At 57.8% G+C, this 23,950-nt stretch overlaps 1 protein-coding gene and 1 non-coding gene across 4 annotated transcripts; both read right to left on the minus strand.

Annotated features, from left to right (window-relative positions):
• Positions 1-1,768: 1,768 nt before the first annotated feature.
• On the minus strand, positions 1,769-23,879 carry CYB5R3 (cytochrome b5 reductase 3). Of its 3 annotated transcripts, none has more exons than XM_053919648.1 (9): positions 23,732-23,879; positions 16,350-16,481; positions 13,682-13,754; positions 13,219-13,325; positions 11,521-11,650; positions 10,953-11,036; positions 10,658-10,743; positions 7,329-7,428; positions 1,769-2,840 (listed from the first exon to the last, which is right to left on the minus strand). In XM_053919648.1, the coding sequence occupies exons 1-9, from the start codon at positions 23,750-23,752 to the stop codon at positions 2,668-2,670; spliced, it is 906 nt and encodes a 301-aa protein (XP_053775623.1). In that variant the 5' UTR covers positions 23,753-23,879; the 3' UTR covers positions 1,769-2,667. The 3 variants fall into 3 exon arrangements, with proteins under 3 accessions (XP_053775623.1, XP_053775622.1, XP_053775624.1); XM_053919647.2 differs by lacking the exon at positions 23,732-23,879 and adding an exon at positions 21,887-21,988; XM_053919649.2 differs by lacking the exon at positions 23,732-23,879 and adding an exon at positions 21,622-21,760.
• Positions 9,044-9,146, minus strand: LOC112322103 (U6 spliceosomal RNA). The gene has a single exon (XR_002976595.2). It is a non-coding gene; the product is annotated as a U6 spliceosomal RNA (small nuclear RNA).
• Positions 23,880-23,950: the final 71 nt, after the last annotated feature.

Raw genomic sequence — 23,950 nt, forward strand, 5'->3', positions numbered from 1 at the left:
ATGTATTCTTGACAGAACATCACGCTACAATAAAAAATCTGGCACCAGAAGCTCCATGCAAAAACTGGACAGTGGTAAAGCCATGAAGTCTGAGGTTGGTCACCAGAGGAGGAGAATCCAGGTCTCACCTGGGCAGCGTGACTGGGTGCTGGCCGGACCCCCTTTTCTCAACTGCGAACAGCGACCACCAAGCCCGCCATCCCGGGGGTGCGGGAGGAGTTCGGCCTCAGCCCCCGGGCCGGCTGGAACGTGGCGGTCAGGTGTGGAAGAACCAGGAAGCGGCCAGAGGACCCAGGAGTTAAAGCCCTGTAGCGCCTTGAGTGAAATGTAAAAAAGTCAGTTCAATGATTTTTTTTTTTTTTTAAAGCCAGCACAATAGGGCCATTAACTGAGATCAACCTATTCTGGGTTCACCGCGGGGAGGCCTTTCCTCAGGAGCATTTCCGAGCTTTGTGGGGTCGTGTTTGGTTGTCTGGACGACAGGGATTCGGTCTCGTGGAGGTGGGGACAGTCTTCCATCGTCAGCGACATTCCTGGAGCTGAGAGGCCCGTTGCGATTCTGAACCGGGCTTCACTGCATTTCTTGTATGAACACGCAGGACTTTTTGTCCGGTGTGAAAAAACACGGAATTGCCAGCAATGCAGCTGCGCAGCAGCCAAGGAAATGTTTGGAAATTGACGGAGGAATGCGCCCCGCCTGGAAAAATTCGGCCTGTGCCAGCAGAGCGCGGGAGCCTGGCTGCATTTGGGGCTGCATTCAGGGACCTGGCATGCGGGCAAACCCCTGTTCTACCCTCCTTCTGGGGGCACTTGGGCAGCATCTACAGGCTGGAATGTGCATCATTTTATAAATTCCTTTTCTTGCTTGCTTTTTTATAGTATAGATTGGTGAATTCTATAATGTGAATTCCCTTCAGGAGGGTAAAGGGGTTGTTATAAATGTTATTTTGAAAGGGTATCAGGTCTGAGAGGGTGGAAAATCAAAGACCTGGTTCACGCACCCATTTTACAGGTGGGGAAACTGAGGCCAGGAGAGAGCAGGGAGACCAAGTCCAATTCACACCCTTCTTCCCTGGAGACAGCTTCTACAGGGCTCAAGCAGACTTACCTTCAGACCCCAACTCTCAGGCCTGTTTTCTCATCCTCCAGATGGAGACAGGAATGAGGAGACCTATTATGTGTCCATTGCTCAGCAGAGCCCAGCACACAGTAGGTGTGAAGGGCTCTTAGGGCCAGGGATTCCCAGGTTCAGTCCTTTTCCAGACCACTGGGGACAGAATAGGTGAGGAGAGAAAAAAGGGGCTCCCCTGCCCCCCAAAGCCCAGCCTCTGTGAACTCCCCATCCCCTGCTCTTCCCCCCTCCACTCCAGCCCCACTGGCTTTCACCACCTTCCCTGAGCCTCCCAGGGTCCACAGCCTCTGGCCCAGCCTTCTGCCTCCAGGAATCTGTCCTGAAACAAACAGCCTGGAAGGAGGGTAAGAGATGCCACTGTTATTTACAAGATCCACAAACTGAAAGCGGGGTAGGGGACTCGCTACACTTGGCTTTACGGTAAGAGTCCACCCGACATTAGGGGTAAAAGCAGTGGCCATAGAGCGCACCCTGTGATTTCATTAAATTCGTATTTGCCTCTCGATGTCGGGCACTATTTTCTTTCCTGGGCATACTTTTCTGTACTCTCCCACTGCCACACCCTGCACAGCCCCTTCCTGCCCTCCCCCACCCCCAGAGGGACACAGGTCATAGCCTCAAGAAGCCACTCGAGGGTTAATATTAGCAAAGTTTTATTTCAATGTTTTTTCTGCTCATAAATGACTCTGAAAAAGCCACTATGCAAAGGCTAACCCACTGTTGTCTAAAGGCAATGTCAAGGCCACTGAGAATGTGGCTCAGACAAGAGGATCTGCTCAAAATCTCCCCCACACTGGGGTGCAAGCAGCAGGACGGGTGGGTTTGGGACAGAAGAATAAATAAACATGAACTGTGTCTTAGCTCTGCCATCAGGGTTGGTGGCCCAGGATGCTGAAGCAGTTGAACCAACCACCAAGCTGACAGCTTGGAACTCCCAAAGCTGCTGAACATTTGCGTGTATTGGAGAAAATGTGGAGGCTTCGGGAGGGCCCATGTGCCAGCCAGAGGGGCCCTCGACCAGTCCCTGCCAAGAGGACTTTTGGATAGTAGCTGTATTTAGTGTCAGGTGCTAAGGCCTGGCCTGGCCCTGAGGCAGGTAGTAAAGAGGCGGCAGGCGAGGGTCCCAAGGTAGTGGCAGGGGATTCCTTGGCACCAACAACTCTGGACTGCCCACATGTTTACTTCCAGACTGCGGTCTGCTCTGGGAGGGGTGGATGGTACACGGTGCTGATGGCCTTGGCCCAGTACTGTGGGGGGTGTGGGGATGAGGGAGGGATAGGACCTGGGGCTGGGCATCATGGTAAGAACTGGTGAGGGTCAGACAGAACCCTGTTCCCAAAGGAGCCCCTTTGGGGCCAGCCCAGCAGAGCGGCCACCCAGGCATGGGCAGGCCAAGCTGAGCCTGGGGCCGTAGTGTGAGATGAGGGGGAAGTGACCTTACAGATGGCAGGGCGGGATGGGGGATGGGTGCGGACTGGGCACATGAGGATGCTCAGCGGGCAGTGGGGGGGGGGGCAGGTGGCCAGTGCGGGCCCTCAGAAGGAGAAGCAGCGCTCCTTGGGGTGGCCCACGCGGTCCAGGTTGGGCAGGCAGGCGTACTGGATCATGGGCGGGGGTCCGCACATCAGTATCAGTGGCTCGTCCTCCGGGGGCGGCAGGTGGTCCCGGATCATCTCCTCATTCACAAAGCCCTCGCTGTAGTCCCACGCTGCGGGGCAGGAGACTGCGTGAGCCCCAGTGTTGCCCCGGGACTGACTGAGGACTGCCCACCTGCCCGACACCCTCCCCTGGCCGATGCAGCTCCCGTGTGAATGCCTCCCCCTTTCCAACAATCTCTGAAGAATGAAGAGGTTAATCTGGGCAAACCCGCCCCCATGCCCTGACCTGGCCTGGCTTGCCCAGGACCCAAATGCAGCCCTTCACAGTTTCCACATGGCCGTACAGGTGGCCCTCAGAACCGCCCTGCGGGTGGACGGAGAGGGTTGATGATCCCATTTTACAGATATGGAAACCGAGGCCCAGAGGACCCAGAACTGAGTTGTCCAAGGTCACACAATGAGAGATGCACTCGGCTAGGATGTGAACTCCAGGTTCCAGATGTCTGTCCCCATGCCAGTGACCAGCCCCAGGCTGGTCAATCAAGGGGACATTCTCTACTGATGCCTCTCCCACCCCCACACTGCCTGACTTTTGCCCCCAGCAGAGTGTCGGCCTGTGAGGAGCCCTGTCTGGGTCATGGCTGTGTTCCCAGTGCCCAGACAGCCCGGTACACAGTACTTGCTCAATTAATAATGAAGGAAGAAATGACCCCAAACAAGCAGTCGATGAGCCTGAAAAACGAAGCTCCAGACGCAGCAGCACCGGCTCCCTCCTGGTCCCGCCTGCCAGCCTGTCTCACACACGCGCACACACAGTGTGTCTCCAGGTTCCACCCAAGCTCTGGAACCTTTCATTCCTCCTAGCAACCGACATGCCCATGGTGAGGCTGGCAGGGGCTCTAGTCCAACACAGACCCTCAGGAACTGACATGCTCCTGGGGCTGCTCCCAGAGGGGACCACTCAGTCCGGGTACACCGTGGATTGACAGGGATAGAGGCTGGCAGGGCCCCCACAGGAGGATGGGGCTCTGACAACTGGGGGACGTGTCGGGGGCACAAGACAGGAAGATGAGCGGTACGACGCCCACCTCTCCTCCTCAGCTCTGGCTTCCAATCTGCTGGGCAAACGACCCCTCTGTGCCTCAGTTTCCACATCTGTCCTCACAGTGCCACCCTGCCTGCCACACAGGGTTATAAGGGAGAGGGGGTCTCCCGCCTTCTTTCAAGTTGCCCCTTCTTTTGGATGAGTGAGGAGGGGACCCCGCATGACGGTCGCCTTCCCTCACGGTTGTTCAATGTTCGGTGGGGACAAACACTACCTGGGGACTGAGGACACATGCTGGCCATGCAGCCACGGTCCTCTCAAATGGCCCCTGTGCTGCACAGCTCAGCCCTGGAGGGACCGACAAATGGAGGGACCAGAGGGTGCCCACCATCGGCTGCATATGACCTCCCCTCTGAGGAGCCACCGCTGGCCACCTCCTGATCCCACTGTGGGTGCCCAAACCAAGGCCAGCCCCTGAGCACTGGCCAGTGGGTGGGCTGATCACCCAGACAGATCCTCTAGCTTGGCTCCGGTGGAGTGGAGGGCAATGGGGATAACGAGAGAGGCAGCAGGTGGAGGCCCAGAGGACAGGACCAAGCAGGAGTGAGGGTAGCAGATGGGAGGGGCAGGAGAAGCGACAAAGGAAAACTGCCTCTATCAGAGGGTCCCGGTGTTCTGCCAGGACTGGATGGCCTCGTCCTCCACGTCCCTCCAGCCCCGAACACCTGGTTATCTGGCTTGTCTCTATTTTTCACTAAAGTCCTTGACATCAACAGAAACACAGCTCCGTAAGCCCAAGGTCAGGAGGAGGTGACTGAGGGACCTTGCCTAGATGCATGACACTCACTGCACCACACTCTGTCCGCTCTGTGGGGGACCCTTGGGAGAGGCCAAGGCAGTCCCAGCTAGTCTTGGCGATGGAGTGCTGAACAGTGGAGCATTCTGTGTCTCATAGACACTGATCTCCGTCACTGACCACATCCCCCTTTTCACTTTGGCTGCTGGGGAGCTCAGAATAATATGCACAGCCCATCAGCAGCACATGTGTATCCCAGTCCATGTTTTTGTACAAACCTCATTTCTGATTCCATTTTATGGCCCTGCCCTTGTTTTCCTCTCACTCCCACTTTCTATTTGCACCACTCTGACTCACTCTGTGAGTCTTGTGAAGCTGCCTAAAATCCATCTGGAATGAGGGAGGGCACGGACACATACCATGTTTGTAGCGGGGCAACAGATCTGAAAGGACTTCGTAAAAAACCGCATGGAGTGAAACTGTGTTTGCTAATGTATGAAATGGGCAGGTCTGTGAGACATGCCTCAGTTTTACAAGGATTTTTAAAGCCAGTGTATTTTTCTTTATATGCGTACTGAAGGCGGCTTTGTGGGGGAAGTGTAAGTCAGCTGTGTGTGCCGCGTGAGCTGGCCCCTCTCCTGCTCCTTCGCTTCCCGCCATGACAGCCAGGCTGGCCCGTCACCACTTTCTTTCTCAACCTCCAGCAGTCCAGCTTACACCCCATGTTACAGCAACACCTTAACTGCTCTTGAAATGTGGGTCAGGGTAACAATAAACGTAAGTATAAAATGATAGGAGAAAACCCACGGTACCTCCCTTGGCCTGTAACTGGTACTACTATTAAAACAGTCCCTAGGAGGTGGCCACTTTGGCCATGTGCCACCAGCAAGGGTCAGTGTACACCCCTCTTCCGGCGGACTCGGCCTTCCATAGGCAACAGGCAAGGCCGGTCTGTCGTGGCTAACAGCCTCCCCTACCACACCACCAGAACCTACAACCAGACCATAGCTAAACTACCCTTCTTTCTCCCCTTTTGCTTGAGACCTGTGTACAAGATAAATGCTCCTTTCTTATTAGAAGAAGAGCAGTTCCAATCCGACTCCCACAACCTGTGCCCCCTGCCTGACCTGCACCCCAGCCTCTTGCCCGACTCCACTGTGTCTTCTCTGGGTCTCACTGACCACCCCCTCCTCTCTCTGTAACTGATGAAGAAACCTGTTTCCTGTCCACCCCGCTCAAACATCAGCCCACGGGGCACGATGGCTCCGTGCACACACGGCTTGGATGGGCTGGCCCAGGACGGCCGATCCAGCCAGAGGCCTCAGGATAACTCTTTCAGGTCCGCCCGTCCACCCAGGCCCAGGTCTGGCTCTCAGCCAGGAGGCCCAGGACCCGACCGACCCCCTGGGAAGGAGGCTCTTCTCTTAGAGGTGGGCCCAGACCACCTCTGTTCATTTCTGGGAGAAGCAGCAGGTGGTGCGTTTCCCCCACCATGGATGACTCCCGGGGAACCGTGGGGCTGTGTGAGGAGCGGAGGCCAAGCAGGGGCAGGGTGGCAGCCTGTGAACGAGATAGCAAACTGGCGCCTACATGGGTACTTCAAAAGTGTCATTTCTGCCCTGGCTGATATGGCTTAGTGAATTGAGCACCTGCCTGCGAACCAAAGGGTCACCGGTTCGATTCCCAGTCAGGGCACATGCCTGGGTTGCGGGCCAGGTCCCCAGTAGGGGGCACGTGAGAAGCAGCTACACGTTGATGTTTCTCTCCCTCTCTTTCTCCTTCCCTTTCCCTCTCTCTAAAAATAAATAAAATCTTTAAAAAAAATTTTTTTTTAAAGAAAAAAGAAAATGTCATTCCTAACATTTAGAGACTTCCCATGAAAATGCAGACTCAGGGCTAAAAAGTGGGAAGGCCTGGGCTGCAGAACTGAGGTCCTGCGGAGCCGACTGCCTGCAGCTGAGAGGGGCTGCCCCCTCTAGACAGGGCAGATGCTTGCCAGCTTGCCACACTTCCCACCACTCCCTAGTGACAACCAGCCCCGAAACACATACCACGGACATTATCTACCAAGAAGCCTGACCTGCTGCTGTTCTGCCAGCAGATACTGCTTTGCACCCACACCTACCTAAGGCAGGAGAATGAACAGGGTTAGCGCCCAGAGGGCAACTTTGTGTCACTGGGGATGGCCCCATTCACTGCCTCCTACGTGGTTCTCATTCTTCCACAACCAACCGTGTGACCTTGGCAAAGAGCTTAACACCTGGACAGGTAGGACCATAAATCAGCCCAGCCCACCACCACCCCCGCCCCCACCCGGGTCCAGGCGGATGACTGAGGAGAAAAATAGGAGCAAAGTGCCTAATAGGGTACACACAGTGGGAATAATCAGCCCGGGGCCCCAGCAATGGCCCTGGAGACTGGGCCACAGTGAGCCCCAGCTAGAGCAGGGAAGGCCAGCCTCCTTTGTCCAGCAGGGGGCAGTGCAGCCAGGGGAAGGCCTCAGGCTTGGAGGAGGAGCATGTGAGTTGAGTCCAAGCCCTGTCCCTGGTGTTTTCTAGCTGTGTGACGTGGGGCACTTCCTCCCCCTCTCTGATCCTGCTTTGCACATCTGTGAGTTGGCGTCACACCACCTCCCCCTCACGGGGCCATGGTGAGAACGTGCACCTCAGACACCACGTGAGCAGAAGGCTCCACACTGTGGAGGACTCAGCGCCCCCACCCCAGCCCGTCTAGCCCATCCGGGCTCCCATGGCTCACCTTCGGGGGCTTTGTCCACCGTGTACCAGAGCTTGAAGCGGGCAGAATGCTCGTTCCTCAGCTCCTCCAGCTCGGGCCGCAGCAGGATGTCCTTCTCAGTCTGTGCGGGGGACAAGTCCAGCGGTCAGGAGGGGTGGCGGCGGGGACTGCCCTAGGAGACGCTCGTGTGGGCCACACACTTGGCAAGGCTCCAGGAAAGCAGTCTGGCTTAGCGCACCAGACCCCCGAAAACACTCACCCCTTCTCATCTTGCCTGGGGAGCGGGTGAGGCTGCGGATGAGGGCGTTCCCTCCAAATGCAGTTTGCAAATGGTTTTTCACGTCATGGGGCCAAGTGCACGATGTGGCGGGGGTGGGGGGGTGGGGGGAGTGGAGAAAGTGGGGAACAAAACTAAAGGTGGGAGTGCGGAGGAAACTCCAGCACAGAGGAAAGAGACTGGAAGGAAAATGTGCCAAAATATTTGTCGGGATGGCCCCTCGGGGGTGGTTATTATGATACTTAAATAATGAATGGTTCACTTACAAGAATGAAGGCTCGCCACTCTCGTCCCTCAGACAAGCCTCTAGGTTGTACACCCGTAAATCAGGGAATAACAGACAGCAGGCAGCCACAGGGCCCTATAGAGTTCAGTCTGCTGTCCTCTCCTCCGGGAAGCCTTCCTGGACGCCTCAGGGGAAATGACTGAGGTTGCCTATCTTCTGATATCTCTGCCCACACTGGGTAGTAACTGTTTAATCTATGCCAATCAGACTGATGGAAAGCAAATCTCATGTTTTATTTTTTATTATTAATAAATAAGTTTGTCACTGGTCTAGTCATATCATTTCTTCCTAGTTTATAAACCTCTTAATATTAAGGATAGTACTTTTTAGTGGTGATGCATTTATGTTTTGTTCCTGGTTATTTATCTTTCCACCTTGTATGTTTCCCCTCCCATATAAAAATATGTGTGTGTGTTTGTTTTTATCCTCACCTGAGGACATTTTTTTCATTGCTTTTAGAAAGAGAGGCAGGGAAAGAGAAAGGTCGATGTGAGAGAGGGGCATCCATGGGTGGCCCCTCGTACATGCCCAGACCAGGAATCACAGAAACCCGGACCGAGGGTCGAACCCACAACCTAGGCATATGCCTTGACTGGGAATTGAACCCGCAACCTTTTGGTTTCAGGACGACGCTCCAACCAACTGAGCCACACCAGCCAGGACAAAAACCCGGACATGTTTTTAATTTCCCAGCAGAGGACTCCCCCCGTCAGCCTTTCGCCGTGTGGGCTCTCCACTGACAGATGTCCGGCTTACACTGGCCGTCTTTGGTCATTCATTCATTCAACACTTCCTGTGCAAATGCTCAGCACTAATTTTAAAGCTTCAGCTTTTGGGGTTTTTTTTACATGTACATCTTTAACCTAAACTTCATTTTACTATAAGGCAAAGCAGGAATCTATTTAGTTTTTTCCAAATGCATAGCAACTAACCCAACACCCATTTTCTTTTTTTTTTTTCTTTTGTATTTCAAGAAAAACTACTCCTTATCAAGAGAAACTACTCCTTAGCTCAAAAATGCATGTTTCATCGTTCAGGAACACAGGTCAATGACAAACTTCCATGGAATTCACCCCAAAGAAATTCTTCACATTCCAAGATCACTTTGCCCTCTGAAAGAGAACAGCCTTCCTCATGTCCTCAGAACCTTTCACGGAACCGTAACTTCTGCGGAAGAATATGGAAAGCGTCAGGGATGTGGGTGCTATCCTTGCACAGGGGCCACGCTGATTTCTGCATCCTTCCGATTTTAGCGTCCATGCTGCCGACGGAGCACCCGACACCCATTCCCACCTCTCCCCTCGGGTTTGCGGTGTCCCCTGCATCCCGTGCAAAGCCTCCTATCTGCTCAGGCCTGTTTCTAGGTCAGACTAGTTCAACGGAACTTTCTGCGGTGATGGGAATGTTCTCGATCCATGTCGTCCACGACGGTAACTACGGGCCCCATGTGGCTGTGGAACCCACGCCATGTGGCCAGCGAGACTCTGAAAGCGAGTTTTTAATCTCCATTGTGATTCATTTAGAGGTAAACAGCCACATGTCCTAGCACGTCCCAGCACCGTCTAGGCTTTTACCCAGAATGCAGCAGGTCCAGGAAGCCCAGGTCTCCCGTGAGGCTGTAGAACCACGTTTTTATCACTGATGCTTTCTCAGTACGTTTTAACACCTAGGGTGCTAAGTTCTTCCTTGTTACTCCTTTTTCAAAACTTTCTTGGGTACACACGTCTACGTTGTCTTCCAGACCATTCTGCGTTGTTTTGTCATATGACAGGGGGAAAAAATACCCCACCGGGAATGTATCACCTTTTCAGGAATTGACATCTTCAGGCTCTCAGTCTCTCAGTCCTAGAACTGCCTGCCGCTCCCACCTCTCCTATACTGTCCTTCTGAAAAGTCGTGTTCCTTCAGGGTGAGGCTTGGCAGGGACAACAACCCGCCTGGGGCAAAGTGGCAGTTCTCACTCAGAGTGTCACCTATGAACCCCTGGGGTCCTGGGGACCCTTCAGAGGGCCTCTGAGGTCCAAACGATTTTCATATCATACCAGGACTTTATTGGCGCTTTTCACTCCTGCTCCCTGGGGAAGGCCTGGGGAGCTTGCCGAGGCAGTGCGACCTGAGCCCCGACACTGTAAGCAAGAAATGTCTCATCTTGGCCTCCCCCTGAAGGGACGCCACTTTATAAAATCCACATATTGGGTCACGAGACACTGAACCAAGAAAGACCCGTGATGACCTTGCTCATTCCAGCTGAGGGCTCAAAGCCCAGAGAGGGAAAGTGACTCATCCAAAGCCACACAGCAGGCCAGGGAAGGCAGGCAGCAGATGTGGGGAGGAGGACATGCACTCAGGAGTGAGACCAAGCAAACGCTGCCCCAACACCCCCAGCCCAGAGACCTCATGCAGAGGGGCTCTCAGCACCCCACCTGTGAGAATAGCCCTGGCCCAGGCTGCCTTTTGCCCACTTCATTGGTGGGCTCTGAGCTGTTCACGGAGGGAGCTCTGAGGTTCAAAGGACGCAGACAAGGGAGCAAATCTCAGGTGCGGAGCTCCAGGCACCTGGCTCCTCTCCACCCCCAAGTGTCAGGTCAGACACCGGGCTCCATGCTGAAGAACCCGCCCCACCCGCTGCTGCAGCGGCTGCCCATGCACGTTACGCTCAGACCGCCCCTCACACGTCAGTGGTCCCGAGCATCCCCACAGAGCCACGCGGACCCCTCAACACCTCACCAGGCCCCACGTCCCCTCTTAGCAGGAGCCGGTCTGTATGTCTCCCGAACGCCCACTGACCTGGTTGGCAAAGAGCAGGTGGCACACGGTGTGGTCGTCTGGGTCCTTCATGATGGCGCGGATCACCTGCAGCATCGGAGTGATGCCTGCAAACGGCAGCCCGCAGGCTGAGTGAGCCCCTGCTGTGTACTCACGGGCTGGGGCCAGGCCAGCGCCCAGGGGGAGGTGCCGGGACAACAGGCTCGGGGTCCCTGCCTTGGGCAGCTCACAGCTGCTCATTCCTGTGCCCTGTCCCTCGCCCTGGCTCCTTCTACCCCCCGCTGGGGACTCTGAGAGGGACTCCGGGTCCACATACCTGTCCCTCCTGCGATCATGCCCACACACTTCACCGTCTTGGTGGCTGGGTTGGACTTCTTATCTGGACGGATGGCAAACTTTCCTAGGGAAAGGAGGAGGGGTGAGGCCCTATGTTTGGGGGTCGGATGGGCTGGAGAGCCTGTCTCACTTGGGGGTCCGAGGTACAGGCAGCCACCACACAAGCCCAGCTGGTTAGGGTGAAGGAGAGGGTGGTGGGATACCAGGACCAATTCAAATGCCAGGGGAACGCAGGATGGGCTCCTCGTGCAGATGGCGTGGGGTACGGTGTGGAGGCTGGCGTGCGGGAGGCTCCCAGCACAACCCTTCCTTCCGCTTGTTTTCAGCCACACGAGGCTGGTCTGTGGCACTAATATGGCCCCCAAGGGCGGCCAGTCTGCAATCCCTGCGCAAGCCAACTTATCCCCTATACAGCTGGGGAAGCTGAGGCCCCAGAGAGGAGACAGCTTGCCCAACGAGAGTCACCCATGCAGACGGCAGCAGCGTCAGGCCCTGCACCCAGCATTCACAGGCCTGCCGGGTCCTCAGGGGTTTCCAACCCAACTCACCTTTGCCCTGGTAGACCAGCAGCCCGTTTGGGCCCCGGAACTCAATGGTGTCTCCAATCTTCATGTTTTCCAGGTACTGGGACATCTTCCCTCCGGCGGGAAACTTGGGATGGGTGTCTTTGAAGTAAACCTGTAAGACACACCCACTGTCCTCAGTCCGGTTCCCAGGGTTGCTGGGGTGAGCTCTGGGCCACAATGGCAAGTGACTCTTAGGGACTCTTCTGCAGCCTGTGTGTGGCCTTCTCACACAATGCTCCATGCGCCTATCAAAACTTACCCATCTGTGCCCCGTACCCCAGGAGTCTGCTCTCCCCCTAATGTGTCCTTGGAACATCAGCCTGGTGCATACAAGGCAACCGACCCCATGGCTTCATTTGATGTATTAATGTTCCACCCAGAACCTCTCTGGGACTCCTCCCGGCTGGGAGATGCCGACGGCTGTCAGCTCAGCAAAGCTAAAGGTTCCGGGAAGTCGGCTCAGCCACGCCCTCCTGGTGGACGTTCAGTTCTTCCCATTTTGTGCTGTCATAGAAACATCAGTTTTAGAACAACTTCCTGCCCTTTGCCCTTGGGGATTTCAGCTTTGGAAAGAAGGAAGTGCTACAACCCTCGGAGAAAGAGATGGGGAGAGAGAGGAGCAGCAGCTCACCCAGCCCAGGGCAGGGCAGGGAAGGCTCCAGGGGGCATTTTCACTGGTGTTGGAAGGGCAAGCAGGTGTGGTGGGCAAAGAAGGGGAAAGACGGCGGGGAAGGGGCAGGGTGTGCAACAGCCAGGCGGCCTGGAAGGGCTGCGGGTCAGGGGAGGGAGGAGCTCGATGTGGCTACAGCCCGGGGATGTGTCTGTGTGGAGGAGGGGGGGGGAGGGAGTACAGGCAGAGAGAGGAAGGGCGGTCAGAGCACACTGTGCCAGGCCGGGACTCTGACCTTTATCTAGGACCAACTGTGGCCAGTGAGGTCTTCCAGCCAGGAGGGACCTGGTTGTTGTGAGCTTTTTACCCTCTACTTGAATCTCCCCAACACCTCCACACCCAGCCAGAGTGATGTCAATGAGGGCGGATGCCCGAACCCTCACCACCTTCCCTTTGCTTCTGGACAGAGCCCCAAACTCTACCAGGGCCTCCGAGGCCCTGCTTGGCCCCGCTGACCTACCCCGACTTTGACCCACTGTCCTTTAGCTGCTTTAGTCCCTGTGCTTCCTTCTGACCTCAGGGCCTTTGCACCTGCAGCGTCTTCTTCTTCCCTCTTCACCGGGTCGTGGCCTCCTCAGCCGCCAGCCCTCACCTCACTGCTGCCCGCTCCGGGAGTGGCTCTCGTCACCCCACTCCTGCCCCTGGTCTGGTGCCGTGCCAGGTGCTCAGTACCACATGCCTGCCCCTGGAGGCACCACTGATCTCCGTGGGACCACATGTTCACTGTCGGCTCTCCAGCTGAAGACAGGGTCCCACGACCAAGCCTGGGCACCCAGCAACAGCTCTAAATGACACTAGGCTGGGAAGGGACCCGGGCCAGGACTAACAGGGCAGCTCCCTTCCTGCCCTCACAGACCCAGTGCCCACCCCAGGACGGAGCAGGGGCTCTGCCTCTGTCCTGCCACCCATGAATGACCAGGCTTCGGGGGAAAGGGGCCCCCCGGAGGCCTCGGCTATGACGCGGTCACCCTCACACCTGGCACCACGTGGTCGTGGCCCCAACACCTCACCTTGATGACCAGGTCCACGAAGCCCTTGTCATCATCACTGGAGACAGGCGTGTAGGGCCGGATGACCAGGTTTCCATCGATTCGAGCCGAGAGGTAGATGTGCTGGCCTGCAGGATGGACAGAGGGGACCCTGGGTCAAGGACTATCCCTGTAGGGCCTATGGCCCTTTCCACCCACTGCCCTGGGCTTGCCCAGCTTTCCAAGCCTGCCCTGACTCAGCTTCCACTGCCCCCTCAGGGATTCCCACCGGGTCCCAGCTTCCTGCCACCACCCTGTTGCTTGTGCTGGTGCCACTGCCAGGGACACTGGGGCATTTCCTCTCCCGTTCTGACACCCTTGAAGGCCCATAGCAGCCATCACCTCCTCCTTGAAGCCTTCCCTGCTCTCCCTAGTTGAAGTGCTAAGTGCCCACCTCTCTGACTAGCACCCGCCTCCATTCGGGCTGGGCTGGGGCCACACTCACCAATAGGGAGGCCCAGGATATGCTGCGGTGACGGCAGGGCAAAGCGGAACCGCCGGGTGTCATGGTTGATGACCTGCAAAGAGCCCCGAGCTGGTGGATGGCACCCAGGGCAGAGGGGCCACCAGACCTCAGAGCCCCCACCCTCCCCAGTGCCCCCAAGTCATTCAGAGAAGTGACACTGATGCTGCCACACATGGACACACAGCCTGCACCCAAGCGTGTGAGGACACAGAGGCCAAGCGCAGGCTGGGGGGCCTCTGTCCTCACTGGCCCACGGGAGGGCAGGGACCCACCTAGGGCCACACAGCAAGACTATCAGAGCGGGAAGTGAGCTCAGGATCCTGAAGGGAGGCTGCCGATGGCCCAGAAAACTCCAGGGACAGGAGGGAGGGACCCACCTCTGCCGCCAGACTGAGCAGTGTCCTGAGGTGGCAGGAAGAGCTCAGGGACTAGACTGGCACACTCGGGCGGAGCCGAGACAAGGCCCCGCGTGCCCAGGCCTACACTCCAGAGAGGGGTTCTAGAAACCACTATTCAGAACCAACCGAGCACCGGGGTGGCGGTGGCTGGCGGCAGAGGGTCCATAGGTGGGAAAGCAGCAGCCGTTTCCCCTCTGAGGCTGGGGCAGACGCTGGTGAAGAGGAAGAAGCCGGGTTTAAAGTCCCAGACCCCGCCCCGGATGGTCTTAAGCCGAGGCCAGGCAAGCTGTAGTCAGAGCTGGGAACCGAACCCGACGCCCTGATCCTGATCGGGGCTCCAGTAGGCGGCTAGGGTCTCCCCTGCACCTGGTCTGACCAGGAGGATGGATGTGGAGGGGCGGTTGGGAAGACAGGTTAAGTGTCCAGCACTTGTTCACACAAGGCTAGGTGACATGGCAAGGTCACCACCTCTCACTTGGGAGGGGCTGAGGGTACACAGTCGTCTCCAAAGGCAGAGTGTCCCTCTGAGCTCCGCTGCAAGGTGTGAGCAGAGGCAGGTGGCCAGGGCCTCAGGGAAGATGGCGTGCGGCCACCACCCGGACACGGGGCTTGTTGGTGGCCAGCGGGCCTCTCTGACCCAGCAGCCCTAGCCTGAAGCTGCCTCCCCGGGAAGCCTTTGTACTCTGGGCAACAGAGTCCAAAGGCTTCTGGGAACAGATTCCAGAATTATCGACCAGTCCTGGGGTTCAAGGTCAGAACCCCACAAGCCCGGCGATGTTCGGAGGAAGAACAGAAATGAGGGAAAGACACTGATGATTATTACTGTGCTGGGCAGCCGCTCACAGGGCACAACGGGGTCAGGAGGCAGGACTGCACCCGGCTCAGCCTGGGGCTGCCATCCAGGAGGCTGCCGGCCGTGACAGTCTGAGCAGAAGACATGAGGCAATTCGGGGACCTTGAGATCACCTGGCCCCGTCCCGCTCCAGAAGAAGGGCAGGCTGCAGGGGCCCTTCCCTGCCTGGGCCTGTGTCGGAGCACAGCAACAGTATCAAAAGGCGGCCCTGACTGGTGTGGCTCAGAGGGTGGGGTCGGGCATCATCCCACAAAGTGAAATGTTGCCGGTTCGATTCCTGGTCATGGCACATGCCTGGGCTGCAGGCCAGGTCCCCAGCTGGGGGTGGGCAAGAGGCAACCAATCAATGTTTCTCTCCCTCTCTTTCTACCTCCCTTCCCCTCTCTCTAGAAATGAATAAGTAAAGTCTTTTTAAAAAATGTATGATTTCATCTTAGTAAGAAAAAAATGTGTATAAAACATATTGCAAAAATAAGTGTTGTCTCATCTGGAAGAAGGTGACCTTTTTTTTTCTCCCCTCTCTGGTTCTTAACTCCTCTATGAACTGCTGGTACAATTACAGACATACAATCCATCGGTTGCAGAAGTCCCAGCTCTGTGCCAGGGAGACTTGAGACTTGGGTGGAGCCTGGGGCAGGTGACTTTCTGTTTCCATGACTCAGTTTCCCCTGTAACACCCTTGCTGGGGTAGCTGCAGTGACCAGAAATAACACCAGGGATGGAGCTTTGATAGGGGAGAGTAAGGGGCACAGGGCAAAGGAGGGCGGGGATGGTTTTTAATCAGGACCAGCAGGTTGGAAGGGGCAATGTCACACAAGGCGGCAGGAGCGAGCCTCTGGGAGGGGCAGACGGAACCACACTGAGAGATCGGGGACCACACAGAGGCAACAAGGACCAGGCCCTGAGTAGAGGCCCCTGGGGGTGGGAGGAAGAGGGGAGGAGTCCTTGCCTTCAATGAAGGGGCAGTGGGATTTGAAGTCCCCGAGACCCCTGGGAGGCCTGAGCCTGGGCTCTGGCTCTCCCTCTACCTTACAGTGTGACCTAAATCGCCCTCCTCTCTCGCCCTCTGTTTTCCCATCTGTTAAAGGGGTGCCTGGATCCAAAAGTCCTGGGGAGGTCCCTCCCCGTTGGACCTTCTATGGGATAGTGACTGTGGTTCAGAGAACGTGCTCTGTTGTCAGAGACTGGGGTTCAAATCTCTCTGCTACTTACTGGTTGCCATAGAAACAGACATCACCTTGCTTTCCCCATCTGTTAAAGGGGCAGATAGTAGGACCTACCTCAGAGGGGGCCGTGTCCTGAGCACTTCAGAGGCGCCCGGAAAGGCTGTGATGCTGGCAAGGAAAGAGGTGCCCTGAGGCTCTCCGCCCTGAGACCCCCACGGGGCGGCACTCACCTCCTTATCGATGAGCCGCAGCGGGTACTTGATGTCCGGGCTCTCGAGGGTGATGGCCGGGGTGGAGCGCTGGAACAGCTTCATGAGCAGGCTGTAGAGGAACCAGACTGGGGAGAGGACCACGTGGCCCAACTGAAACGACAGGAACAGTCCCACCAGGTCAGCATGGGCCTGGGGAGAGGCCTGTCACCTGCCCTTCCCTCCAGCACACCAGTTGGTCCACAGCTTCAGGCCTCTGTCCTGCTGTCCCCTCTGTCAGGAACACACTCTTCTCACCACCCTCTTCCAGGGGACCCTAGCACGCGTTCTGGTGCCGGCTGGGAGAGGTTACAACACCCAGACTCGTGAAGCCCATTGGTGCCTTACAGGGTCCTCGGAAAAGCCCCATTTCCCCGAGGAACAGGGCAAGGAGAGCTACACGACAGCGCGTATTCCTTCCACCTCGGCTGCCAGAGAGCTGGGTCAAGTTCCCAAGTAATTATGCTTATTCTTGAGGGCTGTGTACCTGTGCTCCCCCAGCAGACCCCTGAGACCTGGGCTCCCGCCTTCAGGTGGGAGGGGCGGCTAAGGCACTGAGCTGGGCTCCTGGCTGGCTGTGTGACCCTGGGCAAGTCCCTTCTCCTCTTTGAGCTGAACTGGACCAGGCGATCTGTGGGAATCTTGAAGTCCTGAGAGGCCACCACTCCGCACCCCACTGAGCCCCACTCAGGTGTTAACTCACGACAACCCTACAAGGGCCCGACTGGCATTACCAGCATTTTACAGATGAGGAAAAAGTTCGGAGAAGCGAAGCGACGGGTCGCAGTCACCTGAGGCCACCTGCCTCTGCAGTGACACCGCAGCACCAGGCCCATGCTCAGGCGCCTCCTTGTTACGCCCTGCCCCCCCACAGCTCAGTCTCCCAGGGACCCTGAGGGGTGGTTTGGATTTTCCTAAAACAAGCCACGAGGGGGGCAGGAAGAGGCGGGAAGGGCAGAGTGCAGAGAGTCCCAGAGAACGCAGCCCTGCCCCCTCGCTGATTTCAGACTTGGGCCCGCAGAACCAGGAGGGAGTAAATCTCTGTGGTTCTGTGCGGCCTCCTTTGCAACAGTTTCCAGGCAGCCCCAGGACACTCACACTGCAGCCAAAGAGACAGAGCGACTGAGTGCCAGGTGTGGTTTTGGGTTAGATCTTGGCCTGGGTGGGGGCGGGGCGCGGGGACAGTTTCGAAGGGCAATACGGAGACCGTGGTGAAATGTGACCTCGGGCCTGTGATCAGACATTGACGTTGTGTCCACGTTACTTCTATGATTTGCTCATTGCCCTGCGGTAAGGCAAAAGGATGTCCTTGTTCTTAGGAGAAAGACACTGAAGTATTTAGGGGCAAAGGGACGTCCTATCTACGACACTTTCAAATAGTTAAAAAATACACACAATAAAACACACACAGTCGGGGTTAGCATTTGGTACATTCGGATGCAGAGTATGCGAGAGCCCTTTATATATTCTTGCAACTTCACTGTAAGCTTGAAATTCTTTCAAAATGAAAAGTGGGGGTTGGCGTATCAAAGAGAGGTCCAGACCCAAAAATTCCCACAAAACAGTGGTTCTCAACTTGTTTCAAACTCTTCACTCCCTCTTCCTAGGATACCTCGACTTCAGTTCTCTCACCAAATGACGGTGTGCATTCTCCTTATCATAATCCTACAAGTTCCCCTTGTTGCCTTGGCTGCCAGGAAGCTTACAGCTAAGTTCCTTGCTTCCATGGGGGCTTCTCTGCTTCCTTTGTGGGGCTCTTGAGGTAGCGTACTCTGCAGAACACAGATGTGTGGAAGTGGCCACTGCCCTATGGAGGGCTAGGTGAGATGACCTTCACTTCTCAAGGCCAAGCCCTACTGTCCCCCCAGCCCCGACTTCCTGGTAGCCCTCCCCACTCTCTATCAACCCTGGGGAGGCCTCTCTGAGCCTGGGCGTTTTCTGTAGGAGGAAGGTGGGAGCCATGGCCCCACCCACCTCCTGGGTGGGCAAAGCAGGGATATGAGATAGGGGTGGCCCAGGTCACGGAGTGCTCTATAACCCGGGACTTGTGGGTACACACGCAGAAGCTTTTCCTGACACCCTCATGAGGCCCCTACCACCGGGGAGTTGGAATACCTAAGTGAAGGAAGGGCAGAGGTGCCAAGATCCCACGCCCGGCCTGGCCCCTGGCCCCCAAACCAGCCCAGTGGCTTCAAGTTGCCTGGCTGCAGTGGAGGTGACAGGCCCTTTGTTGGGCTCAGAACAATGTGCGTCTCTCCCAGGCTGGGTGCAGCCCAGGCCTCGCCCCACGGGGCCCCTGGCCTGTTATCAAAGGGTCTATAGAGAAGGCTGGGAGCCTGCCAGGGCCACCTGCCCGTTTAACCAGCACCTACCATGTTCTGGGTACCGTGCGGTGCTTCCCCCACCCGGGTCTCACGTAAGGCCCTGGCGGGCAGCCCTGGACTCAGGGGTCCCCAGCTCAGGACTACAGGAGAAAAAATGCCACTCCAGTCCCCAAATTCCTCAAGTGCATGAGGATGCTCCCTTGTACGGCTGGGAAGGAAGTGAGGCAGGGAAAGCCCACACACAGAGCAAATGTGGCCAACGTCCCCAAGGTGACAGCGCCCCAGGTACGGATCATGGGCTAATTCTCACTTCGACCCAGGCCATAGGCGCTGTGAGGGAACTGAGGCCCAGAGAGGATCGGTAACTGGCCCCCAGTCACACCAAAGCCAATCCTCAGAGGACCACACTCTGTTTCTCAGAGAAACTGAGTGACTTGCCCACGGTCACGCAATAAGTCGAGGTGGAGCCAGGGATCAACCTCAGGCCTGGCAGGCACAAAGAAGGGCTCTCCCTGAGCCCCCTCCCGGGCCGGGTGCTCTCTCTGTGCCCCAATCCCCCTGCCCCCACCAACCACAACTCCATATGCTGCCTCCCACAGGGAGGCCCGGCGGCCCAAACCAACAGGTCGCGGCATCCGCTCCTCAAACACCCGCCAGGGCTCCCCACTGCCTACACTCAAAGCCCCTGCTGATGGCCACACCACCAGCCTTTGGCCCTCCTTGCCTCAGGCCTTTGCATACCAGGTCACCCTTCCTCTTCCCTTAGCCAACCAGCGAGCTCCTCTTCATCACTCAGCCCAGCCCGAGGGCAGCTCTGCCCAGACTGGCACTTGCTAGCTAATCGGGCCTGAGGTCAGCAGGCTTCCACAACCTCTGCCCCTCTCCGTGAACTCTGTGGGGGTGAGGACCAGTCCACCCTAAGCCCCTCCCAGGTCAATACAAGAAGCCACATCCACGGGGAACACTGTTTAGGAAAAAGTCGAGTGACATTACGTTCGCAGGAAATCACCATTGTTGGGAGCCCTGGAAATGAACTTACATGACACTGAGAGCCAACTGGGCTGTGTTTGCTGCTCCCAGGAGTTTACTCTTCCCTCAGCACAGCTGTTTAAGTGCAAGGCCAAGTTCACTAACAAAAGACCCTTCGGCCTGCGGCTGCAAACACCTTCGCTTGCATTTCCTCATAACCCCAGTAATGGGAGACAGCCCAACTGTGTTCTTCACTTGACAAACGGGGAAACTGAGGTTCAGGGAGGCCCAGGGTGGATCCCGAGCTTTGGTTCTTGATATTCTGTCGCTCACCCTACATTTCTCACCTGCCCCAAGCCCACGAATGCTGGCCTGTGGTACGTGCTGGGCCATGAGAAAGATTCGTACATCAACAGCTCTGAAGGCCAGTCCTGACCACGGGTCCCGGCCCTCCCACAGCCCTTCTGGACCGCCAGCGCCAGCGTCGTGCACCCTGGGCGCCTGCCCTGGGCACAAACTCCCCACGCGTGGTCACAGTCAACACGCAGCAGCAGACCCTGCGGCGGAAGCCCCAGGGGGGCAGGGGGACCTGTGTGTCTCATCCCCAGTGCGTCCCCAGGGCTCAGAGCAGCCGCATTCAATGATTATTTGTGGATAAACTTGTGCGGGAACGACAAGCCCCATCCCCCAGTCTCTCCCTGACTCTTGTTTGGAAGTTTCAGGAACAAGGGCAAGCGGCCAGATCCCTCCCCGGCGAGGGTGCCACGGGACCCATCCTGTCTATCTGAAAACCCGCGGCCCTCCCGGGAACACAGGCTTCCTGGCTGTGTCCTCACCTGTAAGCACACCCACCGCCCCGAGCTGTGGTGGGACTGGGGCCCCTGCTGGGCAGTGGCCCTTCAGTCCCTGCTCCCCACAACAGGGGGCTCCACAGGGCCAGTCACTCTCCAGCCTGGGAGGCAAAGCTGTTACAACCCCTATGTCAGGTGAGGAAACTGAGGCTTGGGCAACAATCCCAAGGGTCAGGACTGGAGGCCAGGTGTCTGGCTTGAGTCCGAGCGGTGAGCCCCGATCCACTCGGCCTCTCTCTGCCCACGGGGACTGCCTGGCCATCCAGAGAGTAGAGGACGGCTTCGTATGCCCACACATTCCTAGCTGGGGAGGCAGCTGTGGGTTTGCCCTCAGTCCTTCAGTCCACCAACACCAGTGGGCACAGCTGCCAGGGCCTGTGCTGGACTTGGGGGACCCTGGCCTGGGGACCCCACCCCTGAGGAACTCAAGCCAGTAGGGGAGACAGACCTGGGCAGAGAAAAGGGTGCAGTGGAGGGGCGAAGGCTTGGTCTCCAGAAAGTCAGAGGCTTTACCAGACTCACAAGGGGTGAGGAGGCCGTTCCCATGGTTTGGGGAAGGAACAGCTCTGAGCCCCCTCCCCCCATCCATAGCACCCCTCACCTCTGCAAACGGTGGGCAGAGAAAGCAGGAGGCAGACGGCCGATGTCAAGGCCTCCGCCCAGCTGTTCCTCACCACGCTGCTCGTACGTGTAAACACATGTGTGTACATGTAAACATATATACGTACACACACATACCCCCCATCACAGCCACCAGGGGGTCTGGGAAACGGCTGCCTCCCAGGCCTTGGCCTGAGGCTCTGCAGGCTGGGCTCTGTTCCATCAGGGAACCCTCTGCTCCCCACCACAACCTGCCTTTCCACAACCTACCTTTCCTCGCCTCAGACGACACAGGAGGGGAGCAGGAAATGGGGGACCAGAGGCCCAGAATGTCCCTGGCTCACCCACCACACCAGGGGAGCTGAGTAGCCCTGCTCCCTGCCCAGTTGCTCACCCCCTGGAATGCCCCACTGGGACCCTGGCATCCACTCTGCCCAGGTGAGGTCTGGCCCTCCCCATACCCCTGGACCTGGGCCGAGTGGATGCCAAGGTCCCTGTGCCAAAGCTTACCTGCCTGCTGCCTGCTTGCCAGCTGTCCCACTGGTGTGTGTGTGGCCACCTCCCTCCTGGTCCCCTTCTCAGGAAGTGGGAGGGAGTGGAGGAAGTTCTGCAAGGGGGGGCAGGGGCTCCCAGCTTGCAAGTGCAGAAGAGAACCCAGGAGGAGGGGCAGGTGGACAGCAGAGCCGCCCTCTAAGGGGAGCTCCAGCCCTGCTTCCCAGGGGCTACAAAGGAGGCACAGAGCATCCAGGGCCAGTGGGAAAGCCTTCAACTCTACCTGTGGCAGTGGGCCCACTGAGCACTCACAGCTGCGCCAGGGGCAGGGGAGCCACCGTCCCCAATGTTCCCCCAGGTGGCGGGTAGACTCAAGTGCCAACCCCTCCGTGGAGCCCCGCTGGAGTGTGGGAGGAGGCCTCCTCCAGAGCCTGCACATCCCAGATAAGGCGCCTGGCGCAGCAGCCTGAGCTGGCCTCTCGCAGACTGTGTGGCACCCCTGTGCCTGGCAGCCTGGCCAGGGTCTGCTTGTGGGGGTTCTGGGCCAAGTGGGGTCCCAGCAGGGTCCACAAGGAAGGGGCAATTCCTGCCAATGTTTGGACCGATGAGGTCTCCTGACTCCAAGACAGGGCTCTGCCTCTCACGTGGCGGCTGCCAGAGGGCCTTGGCTAACAATGTGTGGAACAGCCACAAGCTGGGAACAGTGATGACCCAACCGGAATGACAATGGCTAGAAGGTAAGAAAGCACCATGGGGGTGGGGGCCAGGGGAGGGCAAATGCTGGGAATGGGGTCAGGACCTTACACTGAGGTGTGGGCACACAGTTCACCCTGGGCAAGCCTGCCCCTTGGTCTGAATGTCCCCAAGTCCTGGGCTGGGCCATGTTTCCTGAGCAAATACCCTTTGGCCTCATCCTGGGGGAGCCTCAGCCAGTCAGAGGGAGGAGGCAGGCACCCTCCAAGTCCAAGGCCCCTGGTCTGGAGGGGGAAGGGGAGGTGCTGGGCCCATTCCTCACAGTGCCAGCCCCCAATCCCCATCAAGCCGGCACCCTGGGTGGGGGCTGCTCTCTGACTATAGTCTCCATGGGGAGCACAAGCCCCCACCCCCTCCACAGTGGCTTTTGAGGCATCCAGGACAGGAGGTGGGTCTGGTGGGAAGGAGGGAGCCAACCCAAAAGTGACAGCGTGACAGTGGACTTTGGAGCCCCACAAATTCAGGCTCCACCACAAGCCGCTGGCTAAGTCTGAACCCACGATCTTCATCTGTAAACCGGCCAACAGCACCGGCCTCTCGCCTGCCAGGTAAGCTTTGCTGGGGTAACGGGAGAAGGCCCGGGGTGGCTGCTGCTAAGAGACACCCAAAATCCTTTTGATCTAGCGACATCACACACATTCACACACACACTCTTTCACTCTCACATTTACAAATACTCAGACACACACACATTCACGCTCTAACACTATTCACACACACAGATGACCCACCCACATTCCCACTCCCACATACCTGCTCAATCAGCCACTCAGTCACACACATTCAATCTGTCTCACACCCTCACTCACACACACTCACGCACACTCACAATTCACACCCAGTCACCCTTCACATAGCCAGTGTCACACACGTGCACACTCACACTAACTTGCACTCACATTCACACATGCACACGCTCACGTCCACATTCCATTCACACTTGCTCGGGCACACTTTCACAAGTCACATTCACACAGTCATAAGTCACACACACTGTCACACTCAGTTGCACACAAACTTCTGGATCACAGACATTCTCTCCGCCCCATTCGCGGGAGCGGCGGGGATGAGGGCAGCAGGCAGGGCCACCCCGGGGCGCTCGCCTCTCACACGCCCACGGGCAGGGAGCGGGTCCCCCAACGGAGGCCAGGGCGTGAGTCACGGCGGCCACCGGCACGCCCAGGCCAGGGTGGGGCGGGGTGGAGCGCCAGGAGCCGGGGTGCGGCCGGGTGGGGTGCCGCGCCCCCGAGCCCCGACCCCGCCGCCCCGCCCCTCGCGGCCAGGTCGCAGTCGGCGCCGCGGGAGCCTGAGGTCCGGATGCCGGCCGGTCCGCAGGGCCGCCAAGCCCCGCGCCCGGGCGCCCCTCGCCGCCTACCGTGCTCAGCTGGGCCCCCATGGTGGCGCCGCGCTGTGCTCGCTCCGCCGCCGCCGAGACAGACAGGCCGCCGCACCCAGGGCCCGCCCCGCGGCCGCGTCACCGGCGGCGGAGGGCGGGACCCAGCGGGGCCCAGTCCCGGCGCGGGGGCGGGAGGCCGAGCGCGGGCCCGCCCCATCCGCGTCCACTCCCGGGTGCACTTTGAGTGGGCGCCCCGGC

The sequence above is a fragment of the Desmodus rotundus genome, chromosome 3 (genome assembly GCF_022682495.2).
Source record: "Desmodus rotundus isolate HL8 chromosome 3, HLdesRot8A.1, whole genome shotgun sequence".
NCBI classification, from domain to species: domain Eukaryota; kingdom Metazoa; phylum Chordata; class Mammalia; order Chiroptera; family Phyllostomidae; genus Desmodus; species Desmodus rotundus.